Source organism: Nipponia nippon, unplaced genomic scaffold, assembly GCF_047370975.1.
Source record: "Nipponia nippon isolate SJK-2023a ecotype South Korea unplaced genomic scaffold, ASM4737097v1 scaffold_11, whole genome shotgun sequence".
NCBI classification, from domain to species: Eukaryota; Metazoa; Chordata; class Aves; order Pelecaniformes; family Threskiornithidae; genus Nipponia; species Nipponia nippon.
Window position 1 is genome coordinate 14,170,972 of NW_028262302.1, and position 22,586 is coordinate 14,193,557.

The window sequence follows — 22,586 nt, forward strand, 5'->3', positions numbered from 1 at the left end:
AACATTAAGAAAAGCTTTTTTACTGTCAGGATGATTGAACATTGGAACAGGTTGCCCAAGAGGCTGTAGAGCCTCCATCCTTGGAGATCATAATAACCTGACAAGACACAATCCTGAGTGACTTGCTGTAGTCAATCTGTCTTTGAGGGTGGGGGTTGGACTAGATGATCTCCAGAGTTCCTTCCAACCACATCTGCTCTGTGATTTCGGGATCAGTCAATACACTTGAAGTCAGTGCTGCCATCCAGAGGCATCTCAGACAAACTGGGGGGACAGGGCTGGCAGGAACCTTCCAAAATTCAACAAGGACAAATGCAAAGCGCTGCCCCCAGGAAGGCAGATGCCCAGCAGCGATCCGGGCTGGCACTGCCCAGCTGGGCAGCTCTGCGGGAAAGGCCCTGCAGGGGAGATGCGCAGCAAGCTGTGCACAGACCTACTGAGGAGAGGCTGTGAGACCAGGGCTTATTCAACCAGGAGGAGATACAACTTTGGGGGGACTGCACAGCAGCCCCCTGCTACCTACAGGGAGGTCACGGAGATGATGGAGCCAGGCTCTGCTCAGTACTGCATGGTGGGAGGACAAGAGGCGACAGGCACATATTGAAACTGGAGGGGTTCAGACTGGGTACAGGGAAACACTTTCTCCCTCTGAGGACAGTAAGCAGTGGGACAGGTTGGAGAGGCTGTGCAGCCTCTGTCCTTGGAGGTTCTCCAGACCTGTCTGGACAAAGCCCTGAGCAACTTGGTCTGGCCTCATGGTTTCACGCAGGGGGTTCGACGAGAGCCCTCCTGGGGTCCCTGCCAGCCTGAATGATCTTCTGGTCCCATGAAAAAACTCTGCCATGAGACACTGTGGCCACCAGAGCCTTTGGCCGTATGTTCCACTCGTGGATGCTTGAATCCTTTTCCTCTCAATGTACAAGTGACTCCCTTGCTTTGTACCCAGACTGGGACATTCTAGGATGAATTGTCCATGATTTAGGGCACTTATGTGAGGAGCATCACTTGACAAATTGTGAGTGCAGCTTTAGACTCTTCAGTTAGTGAAACAGTTTGCCTTAGGCTTAAGTGGGACGTCAGTGAGGCATAGAAATTTTGCTGGTTCCTTCGCAGGTCTGAATTTCACCCAGATGAAATGTCCCTTTATTCATTATTTTTGTCGTGTAAAGTTCAACCAAGTGGAACGAAGCTAAAATAAGATCATTTAAAGGTGGATTGTACTGATAAAAAACTTCATTGCCAATGACCTAAAATAAAGTTCAGAAGCTCACATAGTATAGCTAAGCTCTTGATTCCTTTCTCCTTTTTCAGATATTCTTGGTTAGGAAAGAGGGTAACGTGAAGAACATGGTCCTTGCAGTCCGCCTGCCAGTGCAGGACGAGGCTCCCGGTGTGCTGGAGTACAACATTAAAGAAGAAAAATCAAGTAAGTTCTTTACAGTTTTTGGTCTTTCTCTGATTATTGTACTGAATCCTTTTGTGATCACCAGTATTTATGTAATCTCACTTGCAATGAGCAGGTTTCTCTTGTGACCAGCAGCAGATCTTGCTTTTATGGTGTAGTTCAGTTAATATTTCCTGCAGCTGCTTTACCTCAGCTCCCCTGTGGTTCTGCACCTTGTGTTATCATTTACAGACTCGCAACAGGAAAATAAAGCGCTCCCAGACAAGCAGGCCAGTGCTTTGATCAAGCGAGAGGAGCTGCCTTTCACCAGGTGGAAGTCCTGAGCAAAGCACACGGCACTGACAGACTAAGCCTTGTTAACTCACCGGCTCTGTCTCTATTTCTGCCACTGAATTTGGGGCCCACCAGGCATCTGACATCTGCTACATTCCCTTTTCATGCACCTCAGACAGTCATACTGAACAACCGGTTACTCCTAAACTGACTGTTTTCAATGCCTCGCTGTTTCTGGGAAGCAGCTGGGTCTTGGAGCTGGTGGTATCGGTGCTGTTCCTGATCGGACAGCCAAGTCTGCCGTGAGCAAGCAAAAATGAACCCAGTTCACAGTCAGCCACATCTGATGCAGCCCTCGGTGTAAATGGATGTGTAAGGCATATGATTTCCACTTTCCGAAAAATATTTGTAAACACGGGAATTTTAGGATAGTCATAGAAACATGCACTTGAAAGAGTTCATCAAAATAACTTCACACTATTTATTTATATGAACACATCCAAATCCTCTGTCACTGAGCTCTGCCCAAAAGCCAGCTCCCCGGGGTATGTTTTACTCTCTGCTAAAACACTTGTGTTTCCGCTGATCAATGTTGTGGCGTATTTCTTCCCCCTTGACAGTTGCTCAAATTAATTTTTTCCTTCTCATATGTTTCTTTGCATACCTCTGCATCGTAAACAGACTTTAAAGCCAGAGGGACAAGTGAATCTCTTAATCTGCTCTAATCTCAATCACAGACCACAGGCTGTCGCAGCGGTGGTCCTGCACAGAGCGCAGCTGCCTGCCTGGCTGCTGCACACCCCCTGGGAAAGCCTTCTCTCTCATCCGCCTGCACCTTGGAGCACACAACTGCAGAGACACCCCACATGCTCAGTGCTTCTGCAAGAGGGCAGGAACAGCAAACATTTTGCCACAACTTCAGGTGTCCCGATTAAGAACACAAGGGCAAGGGTTAGCTGCAGGGTGGGGAAACTTTTCTTTATTTAGTTATTTGAAGTTGACCCAGGGCTTAGGTTTTGCATGGTGGGGAATTGGTTTTTGATGATTCAAGTCTTCCTTTGGATAAAAGTTAAAAAAATGAATCCTGCCATCCTAAAAATGTCATTTATAGAAATGTTACTTCTTGACTTGTCTTCTGTGCCATAAAATCTGATTTCTTTGAGGACAGGCAAAGTAAAATGTAGTACAAAAATTTCACTGTGAGCTAGCCTAGCTAGAAAGACTTTTCTGCCATGTTTTTCAAACTTGCTTGCTTGCTGTTTCTAATTTCTCACTAACTTAATGCAAAGGATGTGTTCAGAGACACAGCTTTCTGGTAGGAACAAGAATTAAATCAGTTTCCACCACTTTCATACAAGTTGCAAAGTAACTGGAGGAGGGTAATTAAAAATCAGCTCTCATTCAAAAAGCAGGAGAACTGCCATCACATGTGCAGCAATCCCTGCGGCCATGAGGCTGATGCATTCCTACGGTGAATATTCACATTATTTTTAGCTTGAGTTCTGTCAGTGTTGAGCTGTAGAAAGCCTCTCAGTTCTCTATCCCACACTGTTTTGACAAGAACATACGGCACGGAAACGGTCATGCTTGTGCTTCCTTTCTCATTTAGGGTAAGTAGCATGGCTTTTGAGTCTAGAAGAAATCAAATTAATTCCTGTTAGTAAAGCCAAAGGACTATATCTGGCGTGAGGGGAGATGGTAAATCTTCTGTGTCTCGGAGTAACCTAATACATTAGCTTTGATTTATTGTCTCTGCGTTACTCCAACTGCTTTCTAAACTTTTTTAGGAAATAAAATTATATGTTCTCCAAATGCTTTAAAAGAATTAAGACTAGAATCTGAGCTTCCGTGCTAAGTACCCTGGTACGTCTGTATTGCCTTAGCTTAATGAAGTGCCCTTCACTCTTCCCTGGTGTTCTGTAAGCGTCAGGGTAGGAGACCTCTGAGTGCCCCCAGAGACATTATCTTGCTGTGGAATGCAAGTCTGTTGAAAGTTCGGTGTTAGACTTCCTGAGAGTGTGTAAAGCACGCCAGCTGTGTGGCCTGAGGACCGCTGTAGACTGGCAGGGTTTTTCTAGGCACCTAGTCTTTAACTCTTTAGTTCTTCTGTGCTTGGTAAAAGGAGGCTTCAGCTTGCCACTGAACATCACGAACAGGGAGGTGAGTCCTCTTGATAGCTACCTGCTCTTCGAGTCTGCATGAAGTGCAGTAGAGCTGGTGCCCTTCCAGTACCCTTCCAGTGCCCTTCAAAAGGAGCAGCTGTAATACTCCTGCCATTCGAGAATCCCCCTTCCCAGCTGTACTGGGGACAAGCAGCTTTGGTTTCGCTGGCCTGTTCCTAGTATTTCCTTTCTGAGTTGACACATAAGCAATGATCTGTGTAATGTGCCCCACAGAGAGCTCTCTCTTTCTGAGAGCTGACGCCTCCTAAAGGGTTTGAAGAAGTGGGAACAAGTTCTCCCTGTTACCTCAGTTCAGCCTGTTAGACTCCACAGACTTGATGCATACAGAGGTAAACTGAAAGCTGAATTTGCCTTGACATATATAGTTCAGATTTTACGGAGATCCTTCCTTCCAGTTAAAATCCAAGCTGCAACCCATCCCAGCTTACTATTTTGGAGCACCTTGCCAGCTGCTTCTTGTCCTTCTCATGAGGACTCAGTGCAATCTCAGCTTCACAAGTGACACAAAGAAGGATGAGCTATCCTTAGAGGTGACGTGGTGGCTCTGTGCCATCTCTACAGTGATGTCCATCTCTTACTTTTACCATATGCAGCTTTAAGCAGGAAGTTTTACTGCTCAGCTGTTTGTAAAAAGCCGTTCTCGTCCCATCCTACTTTTCAGAGAGTATCTGAAGAGGTTTTCCCCAGTATCACAATGATGGTACAGAGGTTGCTGCCCAGCCCCTGAGATCCATATATAGATGGCCATTCTGTGAAGTACAAAAAACCAGAAGCTTCCCAGCATTGCACTGCCAAATAATGGTGGATCATTGTTTTTCTCTTTCTTTTCCCTGTATCAGATCTGCTTTGTTGACGTTTGATGAAATATTTAGGGAAGTATAGTTTTCTGAGGGGAAGACTGGATTTAATTGTGATTTTTTTTTAAAATGGAAATCCCCAAAGAACCCGCTAGGTAAGAGGCTCAAGAAATGAAACCTCTTCCCATTTTTTCATGGGGAGTTTTCACCTGTTCTGTGAAGTAGCCCTTAGAATCATAAAACAGGAGAATGAAGAGGCTGGATTTTAAAAATTCTCTACTGGTTCTTCATCTTTGGTTGTAATTCCTCTGGAGACAGGAAGGCTAAAGCCTGGTCACAGCAGCAGGTATGGTAGGGATCCAACAGCAGATACCACATGGTTCATCAGAAAGTTGAGAACCCCGACAACTTCCAAAGCCTTGGATCTCTGTGGTTTTGCTTCTCGGTCTGAAGGATCCCTTACTTCTTACCCAGAACAGTGGAAATCTCCCAGAAACAAGGCCTGTTACAAGATTTCTTCCATTTAGAGATGCAGTGTTGGGAGGTACCTCTCAAGCTCTGCTAAAATCTCAACTACTTTGTGCACTCTCAGTTCTGAGAGTTGTCCCTTACTTCTGCTTCATCCCAAAATGGAGCCCTAGCCTCACATACCTCAACAACTGGGCACCATTTCCTCAGCTGACTCCTACCCTTGGCTCTTCTCAGCAAACTGCTTGTAACCTCAGGTCCCAGTTCTCCTTCCCCTTTATGTGCGTACTGTCAGAAATCATTCCACTGACATCAGTGACATTGCAGCAGTATTAAAAAGAAAAGAATCAGATGTTTAAAGTAAATGTGCATGTTTGACATAACATATACTGGGAGCTTGAAAGAAGCATCTGAGTAGATAGATCATTTGGTGCAGGTAGTGACAGTAGCTTTTACTTTCACAAAGAGTTTTGAAGACACATGCCACAGGGGTAAAGTCCTTTAATAGAAGAATGCTCTAGCACCATATAATGAGTGTAATGCTTCCTTTCTTCTGGAAAATCTTGTGAATTACAGCTGAAAATAATTTGATTTCATGAAACACATGAGTTGACCATGTACTTCTCAGGAATCTTGCACATATGCCTTGGTACGAAATGTGTAGTAATTGTTTTCCAAACTCTGCTGTACCAAAAAAAGAGGATGTGATTCCTTTCCAAATATGCAAAATGATGCTAAACAGGAGAAGTATCTGCAATTGCACAGAATAAAGAAGAACATATTATTCATATTATTAGAAAATTTTATAGAAATAAATATGGAATTTATTTGCCAAGTCAGTACTGAACTCCTCGGGCTCATGTCCTAAGGGGTTTGAGGCTGGCCTGATCCCGCCATGGATGCCCGCTCTTGTAATCACGCTTCTGCCTCCTGCCTCCCCCATGGCTGTGGCTGGCTTTGCTCACTTCAAAGTTTATTTTCCTGAGGCTGTTCGCACGAGCCCACATTGCAGAGTTGCTGTCCTTGTTCCTTATTTAAACTGTACCCGCGTGGGACAATCTGCCACCAAGCATAGCTGTTCAGAAGCATCTCTTCCAATGCACACAGCTGAAGGAGGAGTTTGTAGTGAAGCCTTGTCTGTAGTGTGGCTATTTCATTTATTACAGGAAAATTCTGAGATTTGAATTAAAACTCTGCCTGCTCTGACCCTCCCAGCTTCTCTGGAGAGAAACGCTGAATGAGCTGGAGCATAACGGATGTCTTGAAATAACCTTAACGCAATCAAATAGAAAAACCAAAATAAATTATCTCCAAGTAATACAAAAATGTCCAGATCACGATTAATACCACCTTTGAAAGATGAGACACGGTGCCATTGGACACGGTAGATTATACTCAATTTCTGGTTTATGGACAGCAGCTGTACTTCAGGTTATAGGGTATGGGCTTGTGGTAAGGACCCACAATATACCTTGACAGAAAAGATACAGGCAATTACTGCACTCAGAAGCAGTTAAAGAGCAATCACTGAGTATTGCTGCAAAGTTGCAAGTCTGGTAGCAGAAAGGATGTTGATAAAGAAATCCAGTGTCCTGCCCTGGTAGCCTTATTTGGCCTTTCTTAAAGTTAGACCGAGCTCAGGAAGTGCAGGCTGGAGCCTGATACAGAATGCTTGAGACAGTAGGGGTTTAGGAGGAGACCACAACGCAAGTAAAATACACGGCAGCAGTTTACCTGCCTGGTTAACTCTCTAACTGCTTTTACCAAAGGAAATCTGTTTGCCATGAAAGTTCATGAGGACCTGACCACTTTGTACATCCAGCACCCGCTGGGCTCTGTCCATCAAGACAGAAAGAAGAGTTACACCAGGTCTAGAGGCAGCAGTAAGGCAGACCTTGCTGGGGAGTCAAAACAGCAATTTAGACAAGCAAAGGTGTTCCTTTGCACACTGGATTTTAGGAAGGGTGAAATCAATCGGAAAAGGGAAGAGATTATTTAAGGGCTAAGATTTCACAATCTACTTTCTTGCCTTAATAATCCCAAATAGGTGCAGTCTAACGCTGTGAAAGCAAGCTTAACTCTCAAAGCTAACTTTGTCCATCATTACCACGTTACTTCAGCCACTTCTACACTTCCATTCCTCCTTCCCAAGCACATATGGGGAATAAGAAGTTTTTTATTATAGACTAATAATCCATTTGCACAGGATAAAAAGGGCATGTGCAGTCATTCTGACTGTCCTGTAGCAGTAACATATGGTAATTAAACAACAGTAATCAGGCAGCAGCATGTTTACAGAGGGGCATTAGAGTAATATCGGGATGGACTTTTTTCATCTTTGCACACTTAGCTCTAAAGCAAGCTGCTGAAAACCCAGTCTTTACAGCCCACCAGCCTGAGGTGAGGGCTGTGAGCGCGCCTGGCATGGTGGCAGAGCTCAGATGCAGGGGATACAGATCCCTGCATGGGTCAGTAGGTCCGAGCGCTGTGTGAGGGCACTCACCGAGTGAGCACAAGGCAGGGAAGAGGCGGCAGATTGACTAGGAACAACTCCATAGATGCTCTTTGTTGGCTCAGACACCTTCAGATGCTGATAATGGACTCGCTTATTGCACTCTGCTGGCACCCTGGCCACTATGGCCAGATATGGTCCATAATGGCAGATTTCCCTCTTTTGTTTTGTTAACATTTCTCTTAATACATGTTGTTGAGGCTGGATTAACAAATTCAGAGACCAAAGTCCTCGTTGCTAACATGGCACAGCATGGTCAAGTGGTATTTTCCCACGTCAACTGCATTGAAGTACTGCACGAATGAGGTCATGGGAAAAAATGGGAGGATAGCTCAGTTACTGCAGCCTGCTCACAATTTAGCTCCTTCAATGAGAGTGGCCAGTTGTGCAGATGATAGTTGTGATATGAGTATTTTTGTGGAAGTGTTGTCGGCTCTTGCAATAGCTTCCTCAGTTTTGCAAGTCTTTTTGCTAACACCCTGCCTGCTGGAATCAGGAAGTAGGGTGAAGATAGACAGAAAGGTTGTGTTTTTTTTTTCCCAGAAAGAGAAATAACCCTCACAATTGCAGAGAAAAATGTAAAGATGTAGCCTTAAAATTTCTTAAAGACTCAGAAAACAGAAGATACAGGAAAACAACCTATAGGAAGACAACCTCCCATTTTTAAAATTAATTTTATTTGCATTTATTTTGGATCCCTTCTGAACTGGAATGGAGATGGAAAAGGTGTAAATCTGTGGTACTGACTGAAGTCAGAAACATGGGATCTTTCAATTCATAGCTAAAGTGAATGAACTGAAGTATGTGCTGGTATTGATGACACTGACTTCTAAGATTAAGGGGTAGCACTTGCAGATTTTCACAGGAGGTTTTCAAGACAGGTCTGGATGAAGGCTTGAGCAACTTGGTTTGACCTCATGGCTGACCCTGCTTTGAGCAAGGGTTTGGGCTAGAGACATCCTGGGGTCCCTGCCAGCCTGAGTGATCCCATGAGAGGGAACCAGCCAGTGAGACTGAGTCAATCTGTGGGTAAGCTCCGGGCAGACAGCAGTTCTCAGAAGGGATGTCTCAGTAGAGCAGCAAAAGCAGTTCCCATTCTTTAAGACCCAGTTTCTGGGAGAAATACTGCTAAGGTTTACAGAGGGGTGGTGGTGAAAAAATAAATAAACCATAAATATTTCCCGGGTTAGTGTCTCACCTGTGATCTCCTCAAAACCCATAACCTTCCTTTCTTTGGTAGATGTCTTGTGTACAGGGGAAAGGAGAGAATGTGCTCAGTCTATTTAATCAGTGCAGATTTCCAGCTGAATTAACTCATATGAGGTATCTCAACGTGCTTGAAAAGGCCCAGTAATGCCCTATAGATGCAATTATATGCCCCTCAGCATATTGCAGAGCTGAGCTTGCTGCAGGCTGAGATAGACTTCATCATGTGGAGTTAATAGCACTGCAAGGCTCCTGGACTGTTTTTGCACAGGTGCTAAAGGGACTTTTCAGTTGGAGTAAGACCATCCAAGGACTAAATGTACATCCCATCCTTCCAAAGTCAAACCTCTCGAGACAACCTCTGACTCACCAGAGGGCAGGCAGAAGGGCCCATCAAAAAGTACATTCGGTTACTTCTGTTATCACTGTAATGGTACCATAGTTCTTTTTTAAATGGTCACTTTAATCGAAACGGTTGGCGTCCTTCAGTGGAAACCCTGCAGCTTTCAATACCAGGAAGAATTCTTAATACTGTAAACTAAGGCATGAAAAGCAGGGTAGGACTAATTATAGCTCTGATTTCCTCTGAATAGATGAGAGGCTAAACCTGACATTACAGAGTGAGAAGATCAAGTTGTTTGGGGTTGTTTTTTGATACCCCATAATACTCTTCAGCGATAAAGCAGACAAAGAGGGGACTGCCTTGGCAACCACCTCATGAACTGCCCTGGAGACTTGTGTACCAGCCAGGAAGGTCATTAAAAATCTTCAACTTCAGGTTTACTATAGAATATGATTTTACTGAATATATATATAGAGAGAGAGAAGGCAAAAACATCAGCAGTCCCAGTAACTAGTAGTTAAGGTACTGTAGCCTCATGAGCACAAGTAAAGTAGATGGAAAAGGGTGTGGGCACTGTCCCTAGGAGAGGCAGAGGCCAGGTCTTAGGTGAGTTCAGGCTGTAACTTTGTGCTGACACTGCTGTCATGAGAAGCACTCTCGCCGTCCCTCATCTGCCAGCTGCGTGTGTCCATGCCCTCATGCCCCTCTGGTCCCTGTCTTCCTCTCCCTCATGCAGGTTATGGCTGGCAAGGAGTGAGCAGCGTGGACACGGGGACATGAAAGCAGGACGGTGTGGTGGGGCAATTCTTCCTTAGAGGTGCTACCACGTGCTGAGTTATGTGAAATAAAGCCTGGAAAGGAGGAAGTGATATGGGGATGGAGGGGCAGCTGCTGACTTTGGGAAGGGTGGGTGGCAGACTGGAGACAGAGCTCTGGGAACAGGGTGGAAAGGGGCTGTAGGCAGTTAAGGACGGGGTCACATCCTGCCTGTGTGAGTCTCTGAGATGCTTTGGGCAAAGCCAAAAGGAGGCTGCCCACGAAGGCAGGAGCCCAGCAGAGCTGCCCAGCAATGTAAAGAGAGGAGGCTGCAGGCAGGGGGCAAGCACTGTAAGGATGGGTGAGAGGTCGGTGCAAAACTGCGGCCAAATTGCTTCGTGGCAGCCAGCCTCCTTAAGGCAGAGCATCACTGGCAGCGTGCTGAGGAGCTGCCCCTTCCCCTCCCTGCCGAGCTGAATTCAGCAGAATTTTCCAAAGGAAGTCGGTGTGATTGCACCCATTTTATAGACTGAGAGCTGAGGCACAGGTTGCTGAAGGGGCTCGGCCAGCAGCACACCACCAGCCCTGAACAAGCTCGGCTCCTGGCCGGCACTGTATTTACCGGGCTGCAGAGAGGCCCTTTGCCTGCCGACCACTTGACTTTGTTCAGCACCTAGGTACCAACACTACTATTCAGACTTTTTTTGTATGCTTTCTGTATACCCTGACAGGCAGCTACGCTGCCGTAACTGTGAGGAAAGCCAATTTTTCCGGTTTACTTCAGAGGAATATTTTCCTTTATTGTTGCATGATGGAGTGTGTGATTGAGGCAAAGGAAGAAACTGTTGTCAGCTCTGGGCCTGACTAGCCTGAAAAAAGCAGAAATGTGCTGGAAAAAATAACAACAGTGTTATCAAAGCCCTTGGGAGAGAAGATCCCTCTTCCCTTCTCTTGCCAAAAATGGCTTATTTCCCTAACTCCATCTCAATTAAGCAAATCATACTTTTCAGCAGCAGAACTTGTCCAAGACTACGTTTTTCAAGGATTAGCCAATCGATGAATAAAGGTTTGTGTATTTTTAGCAGGGGAGGCTGGAAAAGCTGAATATGTAGTTAACCTTAAGCTTCAAATTTTAAGCAGTTTAATTGCATATAAGAAGACCTCTGGGCATGCAGACTGCTATCCTGTTTTCCTGTAGTAAATGACTCCTGTTCAGTGTGGTAGACACCTTGCTGTTAAGGAGAGTAGACTGATGAATGTTATCTTTTAAAGTGGTTCCTGTTGCTGCCAATGGTGTGTCTGTGCGGCAGCTCTGAAGATGTAGAGCTACCCTAGTTATCTTCAGATTAGCCTCGCTCAAACACAGATAACAATCTGCCTGCATCACTCAGGGCTCAGCATGGGCTAATTTCCCCTGTTTATGTGTGTTTCTCATTAGCGAGAAAAGTCTGCCATCACCTACGCAGCTTCTTGGCATGAGAAACCGTTGAACAAGTCCACCCCATGGCGTGGGAGACCAGGGCAGCTCTGCCCAGCCCTGGCCTCCAGCTCAAGGAGTGCCGTTCTGCTCTTGCTTTCTGCTGGATCTCATCTGCCTCCACAGGCAATGCAAGGCCAAAGGCCACCTCTGCGTGGGCTGTTATAAGGACACAGGAGACATTATCATTGTCTGGTCTACCGCCTGTGGTTTGATGGGAGATAGAGACTGAATGATTTCTAGTCCCCTAAGGATGTCTAACCTAGACATCTTCCCAAGGTTAGTCCGCCTGGCAAGGATGAGTTCTCCATTATCCCCATCGTTATTAACCCTGAAAATTGAGTTGGTGTCTAGGAGTTCCCACTCAGGAGACTACTCTGAAGTAGGAGCCCAGAGTCTTGGTTTGGCAAGAACAGCGACCGAGGGCTTGGGGGATATTGTAAAACATGGTATGAGGACACAGTTTATAACCTGTTGTGCAAGTTCATTTCTCTTCTAAATGCAGGCGTGCACAAGGAAAGCAGAAAGTCTCACCAAGACCCGCTTGTTCGAGCCGAGTTCCACGTTGCTCTGACGCACTGCTTATTTTAAAACATAGAACGCTTTTAAAATATAAAACACTTTTAAAACATAAGACACTTGTGCAGCTGCTTTTTCAAGATGTAACACTGCCAGGTTTCTGTGTGGTTTACAAGTTGTTTTGGAAACATTCTAGTTGCTTATAACGGGTGGGTTTTTTTTCTTCTTTTTATAAACTTACATCCTGAAGAGTTACCTCTCCTCTTTCCATGCAAACATTTTCATTTTTACTTTAGGCTTTAAACCGATAGGATTGTAGGGAAAGCCTGTTAGAAAGAAGCCCTCAGGGTCTTGTTAGCTTTGTTAATCCTCACTTTGGCTTTTTTTTGCCTTATTTTTCACTCACAAGAGGCATAATGCAAAATCTGTGTGTAATCAGAGCTAGAGACTATGCATGCTGTTCTAGGATAATATTGTCTTACCCTACTCTGCTTAGTACCTTGAACATAACCCAAAAAGCTTACTGGTTTTAAAACAGCTGCTCTAAATCAGTACCCAGAATACCAGTGCCCTTGTCTCAGTGGCTAAAATGGAACAAATTATAATTTTTTCCCTTGGACAGTGTTTGCTATCTGAAGATCTTAAAGAGCTTAATAAACAAGAGTTTAGACTTGTAAATGAGGTAAATAAAATACTGCTTGAAGTAAAATGAGGGCACTAAGGGCCTCATGCTTTGACCTTTGAGTAGGATCCTCAAAATCAGTGAGGGTGCAATCTATCCCACTCAGAAGAGTGGGTATCAGAATACTCTTCCACCAGATTGGCAACTAGGTGGGATTGCAGCTCTCAGAGGCAGAAATATCATTTTTTCATTTTATTGTGCACCCTATCGACCTCTGCCATTTCAGGGTGGGTTAGTCCCTTTTATCACTCACCTTTGGAAAGTGTGGTCTTTCTTCCTGGAAGTCTCTCACGCAGAATGTGGTTCGGGGTACCAGATGGCTTCCCTTAAAATGCTCAGAAAACTTCCTTTTTCTATATGCTTAACCTCAGCTCTATGGTATTTCATGATGTATCTCAGAGCCAGACATAAACTTTTCTCCAAAGTGAATGGAAAAAAAAGGTTCTTAATAAAATACATCTGTATGATAACATATATTTTTCACATAAGGATTGATTCTCATGATTATCTATACGACCTGGAAATTGTTGCTAAGAACTAAACCCCCAGAATTTCAAATCATAGCGTCCTTTCCTGTTACATGAAGCACAGGGGAGACTCTTTATATATCTGAAAGCTTCGTTTACTTCACAAAGTGTTAATAAAGAAATTTTCCTTCTGAGAGCAACTTGCAAGTATCTGTATTCAGTTTGTCTTGTCAGCCGTAGCCCTGAGCCCTGGCAGTTTGAATCACCATGCTGGGCAGCATGAATCGTGTACTGCCGTTGTAACGTAGGGGTGGATGCTGAATTACCTGTGAAAATGAGACTTCTCCAGCAGTGATCCCACAGTGCTCAACTGCTTACAGCAGGGGCCACACCAATCGACTGTGTCACCCTACTCCCCTTGGTGTCCTCGGGAGCCCTCTCAGTCCTCAACATTTCCAAAAGGCCACATTTTCCCTGCTGTGTGAGAGCAAGAAAACAGACCCTGCATGGCTACATCTAAAACTCCAGCTAAATGTCGTGTTGCCATCTGGTCCTGGGAAGAAGTCCTGGATTTCCCCAGCCTCTGGCTGAAGAAACAGTGCAAACCAAGTATGAAGTTTCCACAGACTTTAAGGTGTTTATTCGAGCACTGAAAAGGAGATGCAGGGTGAGGATCTGACAAAGAGGGCGAGTGCTTTGAAACCAAACAGCCATTCGCCAGACTGTGCTCTGCTCTTAACCCCTGAAATGGCTGGCGGCGCCCATGGGCCTGCCGGGACTGTTCACATGGATACCGGCAAGGAAAGCACTGAGGAGCTGTGACACTTTTCTTTTAGCTGGGTTAGCTGTGCTTGAAGTACCCTTGAGAGCCACTCTCTCAACCCCTGCTGAAACACTAATTGCAGTAAGGAGGAAACAGAGCAGCGAAATGACTGTAACACATTTCTGCTCAAGGATTCTGCAGCAGAGGCAACAAGACCAGGCAGCAGCAGGATTTTATGCTGAACTAAAGGCATAACATCTAAGTGGACAGCCAGGTGCTGCCCATCTGCTTGGGTGAATGTGGATGAGCCAAAGTATAGGGGAGCAGCCAAGACCCCTATGGCTGTTAGATGTGAGGTCCTTTTTCTTAGCACCAGGATATTCACATGGTGCACAGGGAAACAGTCAACTCTAACGAGTGTCCCCTCCACTCAACCCCACCCTGAGAAGAGTGCAAAAGCGTGTGGTTTGCGTCTTCTTTAACAACATGAAGTTCATTCTGCACAATACAATTATATTTTGTGAAAAATACAGTTTAAAAATAGATTTCTCTTACACTCTAGATGCAGGCTCATTAACACTTTATCACTTTCATAATTCATTAGTTTCAATTTCCCAGGAACTGCCACCAGCAGTGATTTTTTTTTTCATCATGTCCAGAAAGATTAAACTCTGTAGGAAAGCATAAAATTGAAATCCTGTGAGAAAGCATGAGTTGGATGCACAACAGAAGACTCTGGCAGCAGTCCAAACCAGGGAAGTTTCTGCCCTTCCTTGATGAGGGGAAAAAATAGAAACAACTGACAGTTTCATGAAAGAATCTCTAGGAAAGACAAGAAAGACAAAGCAGACCTGGATCGCCCAAGTCAGCCTAGAACTGTGCAACCAGAAAGGAAGCTGCAGCTTAGACATCAGATGGAAGAAGCAGAGGCAGCAGATTACAGAAGAAATAAAAAGGCCTTGAGAAGAGAAAACAGATAAACAATGACAGTGTTTTACGAGAACATAGCACTTGAAGGACATACAGACCATCCAGAAAGTAAGTCGTCAAAAAGTAATACAACACTGTCAGGGACAGATACTAAGAACTTTCAAACAGAGCTGTTGCAGAAAGACACTGTAAACACCCAAGGACTTCTGCCAAGGTGATCTAAATTTCCCTCTATCCAACTAAAGCTCTTTCTCTCAATACCACCACCAGCCTACTGCATGAATGAGGGCCAGAAGGAGATTTGCATGTGCTCAGGGAACTGAAGCAATAACCTGAAGGAACTACATCACACTCTCACGCATCTCCATAAAGCACAGCAGGTACGACCAGCGCAGTGTATCGTGACAAACACCACAGCCTCAGCACCGGGGTTATAGTAGTCACTGCAGTCCTCTATTACAGTACCCAGGGCTCATTCCCCAGGGGCAGAAAACTGCTAACCTGGCCCGTGCAACAGCTAGGAACATCAGCATCTGGAAGTAGGAAAGTCGGTAACCTCTGCCTTGGGGTGATCCCATCTTCATAGAGAGTAAAGGGCTGAGGGTAGCAGAACAGCAGCAGAGCTGGCCAGTGCTGCTTACTGCAAAGGTCAGTGCAAGCAAGGTCATGGCCACTGTGGTATCAAGCCAGAGACTTATATCAAAGGAGGGAAACACCAATGAGAGGTCTGGTTAGGAGGCTGTGGAGTTATAATCTTAAATCTTAAAACAGAAAGAGACAAGTGGAATCTCTCCCGTGATGACAAATCTCACAGTTTGCCAGAATCTGGAAAGATAAGAGCATCTCAAGCACATCCAAGCAGGACTTCTGAGGATGGTTCTGTTCTCAGTAGTCCTCTGTCAACACAACTGCTGCAGAATAAGGAATTAATATCTTTGAATTCAGATGTCTCTGAAGGATTACACAGATGCCAAAAACAGTGAATAGGACTAACAGTGCCATTAGAGAAGAAGAAGCTGAAGTAATTGGGTCCCGTGAGCTTATGTAAGCAGTAAGAGGATGGAAATTGGGGTGGTTTGTCCACGTGACCAGAACAACAGGACTAGCAAACACAAGTCTGTGGGGAAAAATCAAAGAAGAAAGGAAGGCAGAATGCCCAGTGACAGTGTGACTCAAAAACATCGGCATCTGGGTGGAGAAATGATGGGGAGATCTAAAGAGTAAAGGAAACATGAAGACAGATTCCAGTCAGTGCTGAAAGACGACACTCCTCAGAGCATGTTGGTGTAGTAAAGGGAAAGATGAGACAATCACAAATATTTATAGCAGTTCATAACCTGGCCATGTCCTATTCACTTATTGAGTTGCACAAAGGACACAAAAAAAGAGTATGGTCAACAGTGAACCACTAATTCATGTTACTAATGCTTCCATCACCCATAAAAAAGTTTTCAATTCATTCTGATATCTTTCTTTCAGACGGCTCAAAATTGCCCATTGATCTACACATTTCCCCTTTTATTTCCTGAAGGTGACTTTTTTCTGTGGGCTTCTAAGTGTCAGGTAAAACTCAATGTATGTGTTGTGGCAATATGTTTGGCTCACAGAACCCATCCTAGTTTTGCTGTTGCTTTTGATCATATTCTTGACATCCTGCCACTGTTCTGGTGAGACATAGAGATTTTCTTGCTCTTCAGGTGCCCTGGGTGTAGTTTTATGAGCTCAAGAAAGTGGAATTTAGTCTCTGCAGTTCTCAGCAGGATTACAGCAGTCTGGCAGAAAAGTGTCTACTTGTAGCTTTTGCAAAAGTCACGAGTTCCTATAAATGGCAACATCATGATCCCTCCCTGAGCAGCATTGCTCATGCCAGTGAAATGTCCCCAGCTACCCACAGCACATCCACAGCCAGAGAAAAGCACCTCTTCCTGACTGTCTTCTCAGAGCAGGGTGCCTGGAGGGCAGTAATGGCACTGGGGCAGAGATACGTTGTCCCCAGCAGTCAGCACAGCCTTTAGCTGTACAAACTTGCTATCTTCTGCATCTTTCCAAGAATCAAAAACATGCAGCAGGACCCACTTAATGGTCTCCACAAGCGAATGACAACCATTCCCACAAGTGATGTTCCTATACCAAACCCATCATTTGCCACCCGACAGCAAAGCGGCCAGGAAGCACTGCTTATCTGCGATGCCTGCTGGCAGTCAGCAGGTGTCGAGATAAAAACAGGTTAAAGAAAAAGTGTTACAGTTTCTCCCAAGGAAGACCTTCCACACAGGAGATTGCAAAGCCTTCCCCATGGGTGCTGTGCTGGGAGCGGGTCCCAGTGGCCACGCTAGTAGCCCTGTGCAGGCTGCTTGACACTGTCACTGTTCAGAATAAATTTTGGGCAGAGTATTGGTCCTGATGGTGCTAGTGCCTTGAGTAATGACCCATCTAAAGCAGTGTGTTTCTATTCTTATTTGTTTTCAGGCCACCCAAAAATGTCCCAGCAGAGCTGTGGGTCTCTCTATGATGAATTCCAGCCTGCTGACAGATACACTTGATTTTGTTACCTTCTACGGCCTCTCAGAGCAGACCAGGGACAGTCCAGTTTCTATACACCACCTGCTGAAAACTCCTGTCCTTAAGCTCCAGCAGCTTTTGTACCTAGACTGCTTTAGCTATATAATTCCTGGTGATTTGTGGGGTTTTATGCTATTTATCTATATATGGGAGGAAGAGTAGCTGTACGGTGACAAGGCACTTCTGTGTGGATACTCCTGACACTGAGGGGCTCAAATTAATATTCTTTTGTCTAAAATTCAAGCTCCCAAGTGGCAGAGCTTCCTGGCACAGAAACAATCATTAGTCCCAATCCAAGCGATCTGCTCATGTCTGTAAACATGTACAGGTGCAGCCTGCTCTCCTACGTACACCTGCAGCTCGGGAGGCCAAAGTGAACATGTGGTTCTTAACAGTCTTTAAAACCGTCATCCACACAAAGGGCTTTATTTAATTGCTGGAGATTTGAGTGAGTTCAGACTCTTGGCTTTTGGTTAATTCTCTGGAACAGCACTGGGTTTTGTCTTTATTTTTGTTTCCTGTGTCAGAGCTGTGAAGCAGATGGATTTCAAACTATAGAAATTGTTCATGGTAGATGTTTAATGAAAATCCCTGACTGAAACATGATTCTTACTAAGGAAAAAGAAAAAACTTGCTGAATATTTATTTTTCCAGTTGCGGGAGAAAAGTAAAGGAAAGGGATTGTTTTGCTCAAAGTATGTTTTAAACTCCACGTTGCAGTCTGGTGTCATGTGCACACTGAGACTGATCTGTTCGTGCTGATCCAACACAAATTGATGTTAGGAAAGACTTCTGAGAATTACATGGCCTTTACCTCTTTAAAAAATGCCTACATTGGTGTATTCAGCCCAAAATAGCAATCTGCAGGGCCTGGGCTAGGACAAAGGGAGAAGTAAAAGGAGGAGATGCCTTATTTGGGGAATGAACTCTGAAGCTGAGTAAGAGACAAGCTTGAGCATTTCCTTCCAGTGGGATTCTCTGCTGGCTGGAGAACAAGAGCCAGTGCACGGAGCTGGGGGAGAGGAGAGCCAGGCGGATGTGTCCCTCCTGCAGGTGCTGGAGGTCCTGCTTCGTAGGGGAACTAATAACCAGGCAGGCAGGGCAGGGAGCTGGAGACGTTTCACAGGGCCGTGAATCATGGCAGACCGAGGAAGCTGAATGATGATAGCTGAGCTTTGTGTCCACAGCTCCGAGCTGTGGCCTAAAAAACAGTGAAGGAAGATGCAGAGCAGCTGTGGGCACCACTGTGTGGGTTTGAGCTGGTGCTGCTCCCGGAGGACTCCTGGCGTGCTCCTGCAGCAGGAACAGTGCAGCTCTGGGGCTCCAGTTCTCCACCACCAGTAAGGAGGCATTTTTGAGAAACCACCAGAGATTTCCTTAAACTTATCAGTCTCTGTGATGGTATGTTGTGTACACAGGGGCATAGACAATTTGTGAGACTATAAAGCAGAAGCAAAGATGGAGGCCTCTCTCCTGCAGATCCACCTCTTTCTCTCTGCCTTGGGTTATCGGTCAATGAGAAATTTTCTCCACCAGCCAGTGAATTTTTTCTAGCTTAGCAGCCAAAATCTCTATAATAACATGTGAGCTTTGGGCTACACAATGCCATAGCATGCTGTTATAAAGGAGGTCATCTTGAAGAACTCTGCAATGTGGCGTAGATTGTATTTTGACACTTAAAGGAAAGTGCTGTCACTGTATAGCACAATGGGAGGGAGAAGACAGGGTTGATACAAATAGGCTGTGCTCATACTGCCTGCATGACCCAGGTCAGAGCCCACACACATAGTAACGAAATAGTAATTTCTATTTTTTTTTTACTTCAAAGCACTTTGTCCATCCAGACCAAACCAGATTCCAGCATGGAGAGTCACAAGGTCAGCCCCATATGTATTGTGGATCTGCACGTCCTTAGAGATAGATGGGCTTGTAATGAACCCTTTGGCTGTGACCTGGGTTTTTTTTCTTCCCATTGTTTCTACTACTGTCACAACGCTCTCATGTCTTAAGCTAACCATTCAGAAAGCCTGCCTGAGACATTTCTTCTCTAGTGTTTCCCTGAAGAATCTCATTGCGTTTGGCCATCTGAAGCCAGTTCTTTATGCTTCTTCATATTAGTCCATGCAAATACTGGACAATCAGAGAATATAAGGTGTGTGAGCCAAACCCACCATACAGCTCAAAGAAAACAGTTGCTGACTGTCTTTTTTGTTTTTCATCAGTTCTGTACCTGGAAGGATCTGTCCTTGTATTTGAGGATGTCTTCAAACTGGTTGCCTTCTACTGCGTCAGTAGGTGAGTTGGATTCATTGCTTCCATGAAGGGGTCGCTTCGCTCTCCCCTCTGGACTGCCTTGCCCCAGTATCCAGTCACAGCACAGCCCCAGCTGTTTCCTCCGGTTTCCTCTTACCTGCCAGACTAGGAGGTGTTTCAGATGCTAGTACGTACAATGGGGCCAGATCACCTAGTTTCTAGCCACGCACACCATAACCACAGCTGCCCCTGAAGCTGGAAGCTTTGTCTGAGGAAGGTCCGTAGGGCTGCAACCACAAAGGACCGAGGCACAGGACTGGGGCTAGCAGGGCAGGGAGGAAAAAGGTTCCTGGATTAACCATCTCTTATTAAAAGCAGCTTTAAGCATCCACACACGCCTGGCAGCGACTTGGCAAACCTGCTAGCTGACTGTTGCCTGTGGGAGACTCAGAGCTCTTAGTCACCTATGGGGAATCTGTCAAGGAGAGCAGTCCTGAAACAATTTCTGTTCTTTAGCCAAAATTTAAAAATAAAATAAGGCGATAAAGAACAGACCTTGTTTGTTTGCTCAGCACAGAGATACCAACCATAGTGGGCACAGAGTTTAATTACACAGAGCATCTGCAGTCTCCTCTAATCTGCATTTGTGCTAAGCACACTGCAGTGATACCTCCACAACCTGCTTACCCCATTCCTGCTGCAGCAGGCCTGGTTCTGAGTTGGGTATAAACTTTTGACCTCCCCTATATAAACTTAGATGACTCTTAAAGTAGTTATTTCCATTTAAGAGCGGAAAGCAGATTCAGGATGTGTTTACAAGGCAGTCGTGTTAGTGACTTGGTTAGGTCATGTAGTAGGAACAGTCTATCTATGGTATGATACAGCGTGCTGCAACTTACCCAGCCAGTAACACTTACACTATTTTGGGGGCTGCTTCTGCAGCCAGCTGAGTTCAACGCTGCTGGGCCAGGACTCCTACCCACACGCAAGGGACCGTGCTCTGTCTCACCCCATCAATGAAAAGACATTTAGCCATCTAGATGTGTATAGACCCTATAGAACGGGCATAAATTAACCTCTGGCTACCTATAAAGATTTCTGTCTTACCAAAGGAACAAAGAAGAGCCCAAATGCAAACAAGAATTGGGCATTTCTAGTCAAATGGCTGATGGGAGGGAAAATCTGCTCGCTTCTGCTTTCCTGCAGAAAGGATCATGGCTTAAAAAAGAGTCCCAGAAAGAAAGAAAACCTTTTCTGTTAGTTCCTGTTATAGATGTTACTTCTGAGTGCCAAATACACATTCAGGTGGTTCATGTGATTTCTCAGGTCGCTGTCAAAAGACAAGGGAAATAGGGAATAATTTTCTGAGAGAAGCAGGTAATAAAAAGGCTCTTAGGCACTGACCTACCATTTGCTGGCAGCTTGTAGGAGCTCTCTTGTAGGCCCGTTCTCAGGGCTGTAGTAAATAGTCATCTATAAATAGCTGGGAACAGGTTATCAATCAGGTCTGACAGGCTCTTCTGAAAAGAAAGTTTGGCCTGGCTAGATTGCCTTAGATCACAAAAATAACACCTGTAGGTAACAGGTGACTTAGTGGCTTCTCTGCAAGCTGCTGCCCCACAAATAAAACCAGATTTTTTTCTATGAGGGTAATGTCTTCATGTTTCCTAATTTTTAGATGTATTTTTCTACCAAAAAAAAAAAAAGAAAAAAAAAATAGAGGGGAACTACTCATGCATATAACAAAAACAAAGAAAGCAGAAGGTCCATGGACCCTCTTCCTCTTTTAAACCTGATATCTGCCATGAAAAAAAATAATCGTGGGATCACATCAGTTTATGTCAAACAATGTGACGACAGAGTGCTTAGTGGTGCACAGAGAACCCATGAAATACACAGTACATCAGTAAGATATATATCTGTTAATAAGTGTAAAAATTGCCCCCCTGCATTCATCTGTCAACAGATCGGTCCTCCCCAGGTCTGCAGTGACATGCGTTTTTGGGGTGTGCATTTGTGTAGCAGAGACCACCTACTCACAAGGGCAGCTTTTTCTAAAATAATTCCCTGCAGCTTGCAGAACATTTTGTTAAATTTTTAATGTGTAAAATGACCCTGAACCATTCCTTGCTACCTTTTAGGGACTATTATTACTGGCTTTTCTAGTCCTTGTTAGAATGGGAATTGAGGTAGGAACAGGTTTAGTGAATTGTCATTGGGCAAGAGGCAAACCGAACAGTTCACTACCAGCCCAAGAGCTTTGTTAAATTATTTGAGACTTAGGGTGTGTTTCAGTGAAACCCAACTACCATCCTCTGAGAAAGTGCATCTTCTTTTCAGTAAAAATACAGCATCTTTCAAGAAAACAAGCAGTCAGAAGTCTGAGAGCAGAGAGTAGAGGGATATATGTGTTTTCTCAGTGTCATGCAGCACTTCATTGTTGTTGGTCGCTTCACCCAGGGGCTTCCCTTCCCCAGGGGGGGGTCTTCCTTCCCTAACCCCACTGTGTCTTGCCATGTCCCCATGCCTTACACTTACACTGATCTTTAAAAGAGGAAGCAGGGTGGGGAGAGGTAAAGAGAAAGAAAAAGGACTGCAAATCCCCTCCACACCAGAAAGAATGTCTTTTCTAATTACAATAATTACCATTTGCAACACCTCACTTTTCATGGGAAGGTATTTCAACCCTTGTGGCCTCCCCTGAGGTGAGAGGCGTTCCTGCTGTTTTCGGAGGAGGAAGCCAAGGTGCAGTGATTAAGCCAGCATCACCACATGAAGCATCACCATGGGAGCTGGTGATCTCTTGTGAAATCAGAGCAACCCAGGCCGGCACAATGTCCATGATGCCTTACTGGCCGTGAGATCTTCCTTTGACAACATCCAGGACTTTGCAGAACAGGGCTGAAATTGTGAACGAGTTCAATCACTAAAACCAAGGGTAAAATCTGGAGTTCCTGTGGGGTTTATTCTTTTGTTGATTTTTCACTGTG

At 44.9% G+C, this 22,586-nt stretch overlaps 1 protein-coding gene and 1 long non-coding RNA gene across 2 annotated transcripts in view; one reads left to right on the forward strand and one right to left on the reverse strand.

The window, feature by feature from the left end:
* RIN3 (Ras and Rab interactor 3) overlaps positions 1-22,586 on the forward strand; it is a 72,126-nt gene that overhangs the window by 22,844 nt on the left and 26,696 nt on the right. The window contains exons 3-4 of the mRNA XM_087747550.1: positions 1,312-1,426; positions 19,566-19,638. Coding sequence (XP_087603676.1) covers positions 1,312-1,426; positions 19,566-19,638 — 188 coding nt within the window. The remainder of the gene's footprint in view (positions 1-1,311; positions 1,427-19,565; positions 19,639-22,586) is intronic.
* LOC148056833 (uncharacterized) lies at positions 5,405-13,953 on the reverse strand. Its single transcript, XR_015702304.1, has 3 exons — positions 13,415-13,953; positions 12,875-13,033; positions 5,405-5,877 (listed from the first exon to the last, which is right to left on the reverse strand). It is a non-coding gene; the product is annotated as an uncharacterized LOC148056833 (long non-coding RNA).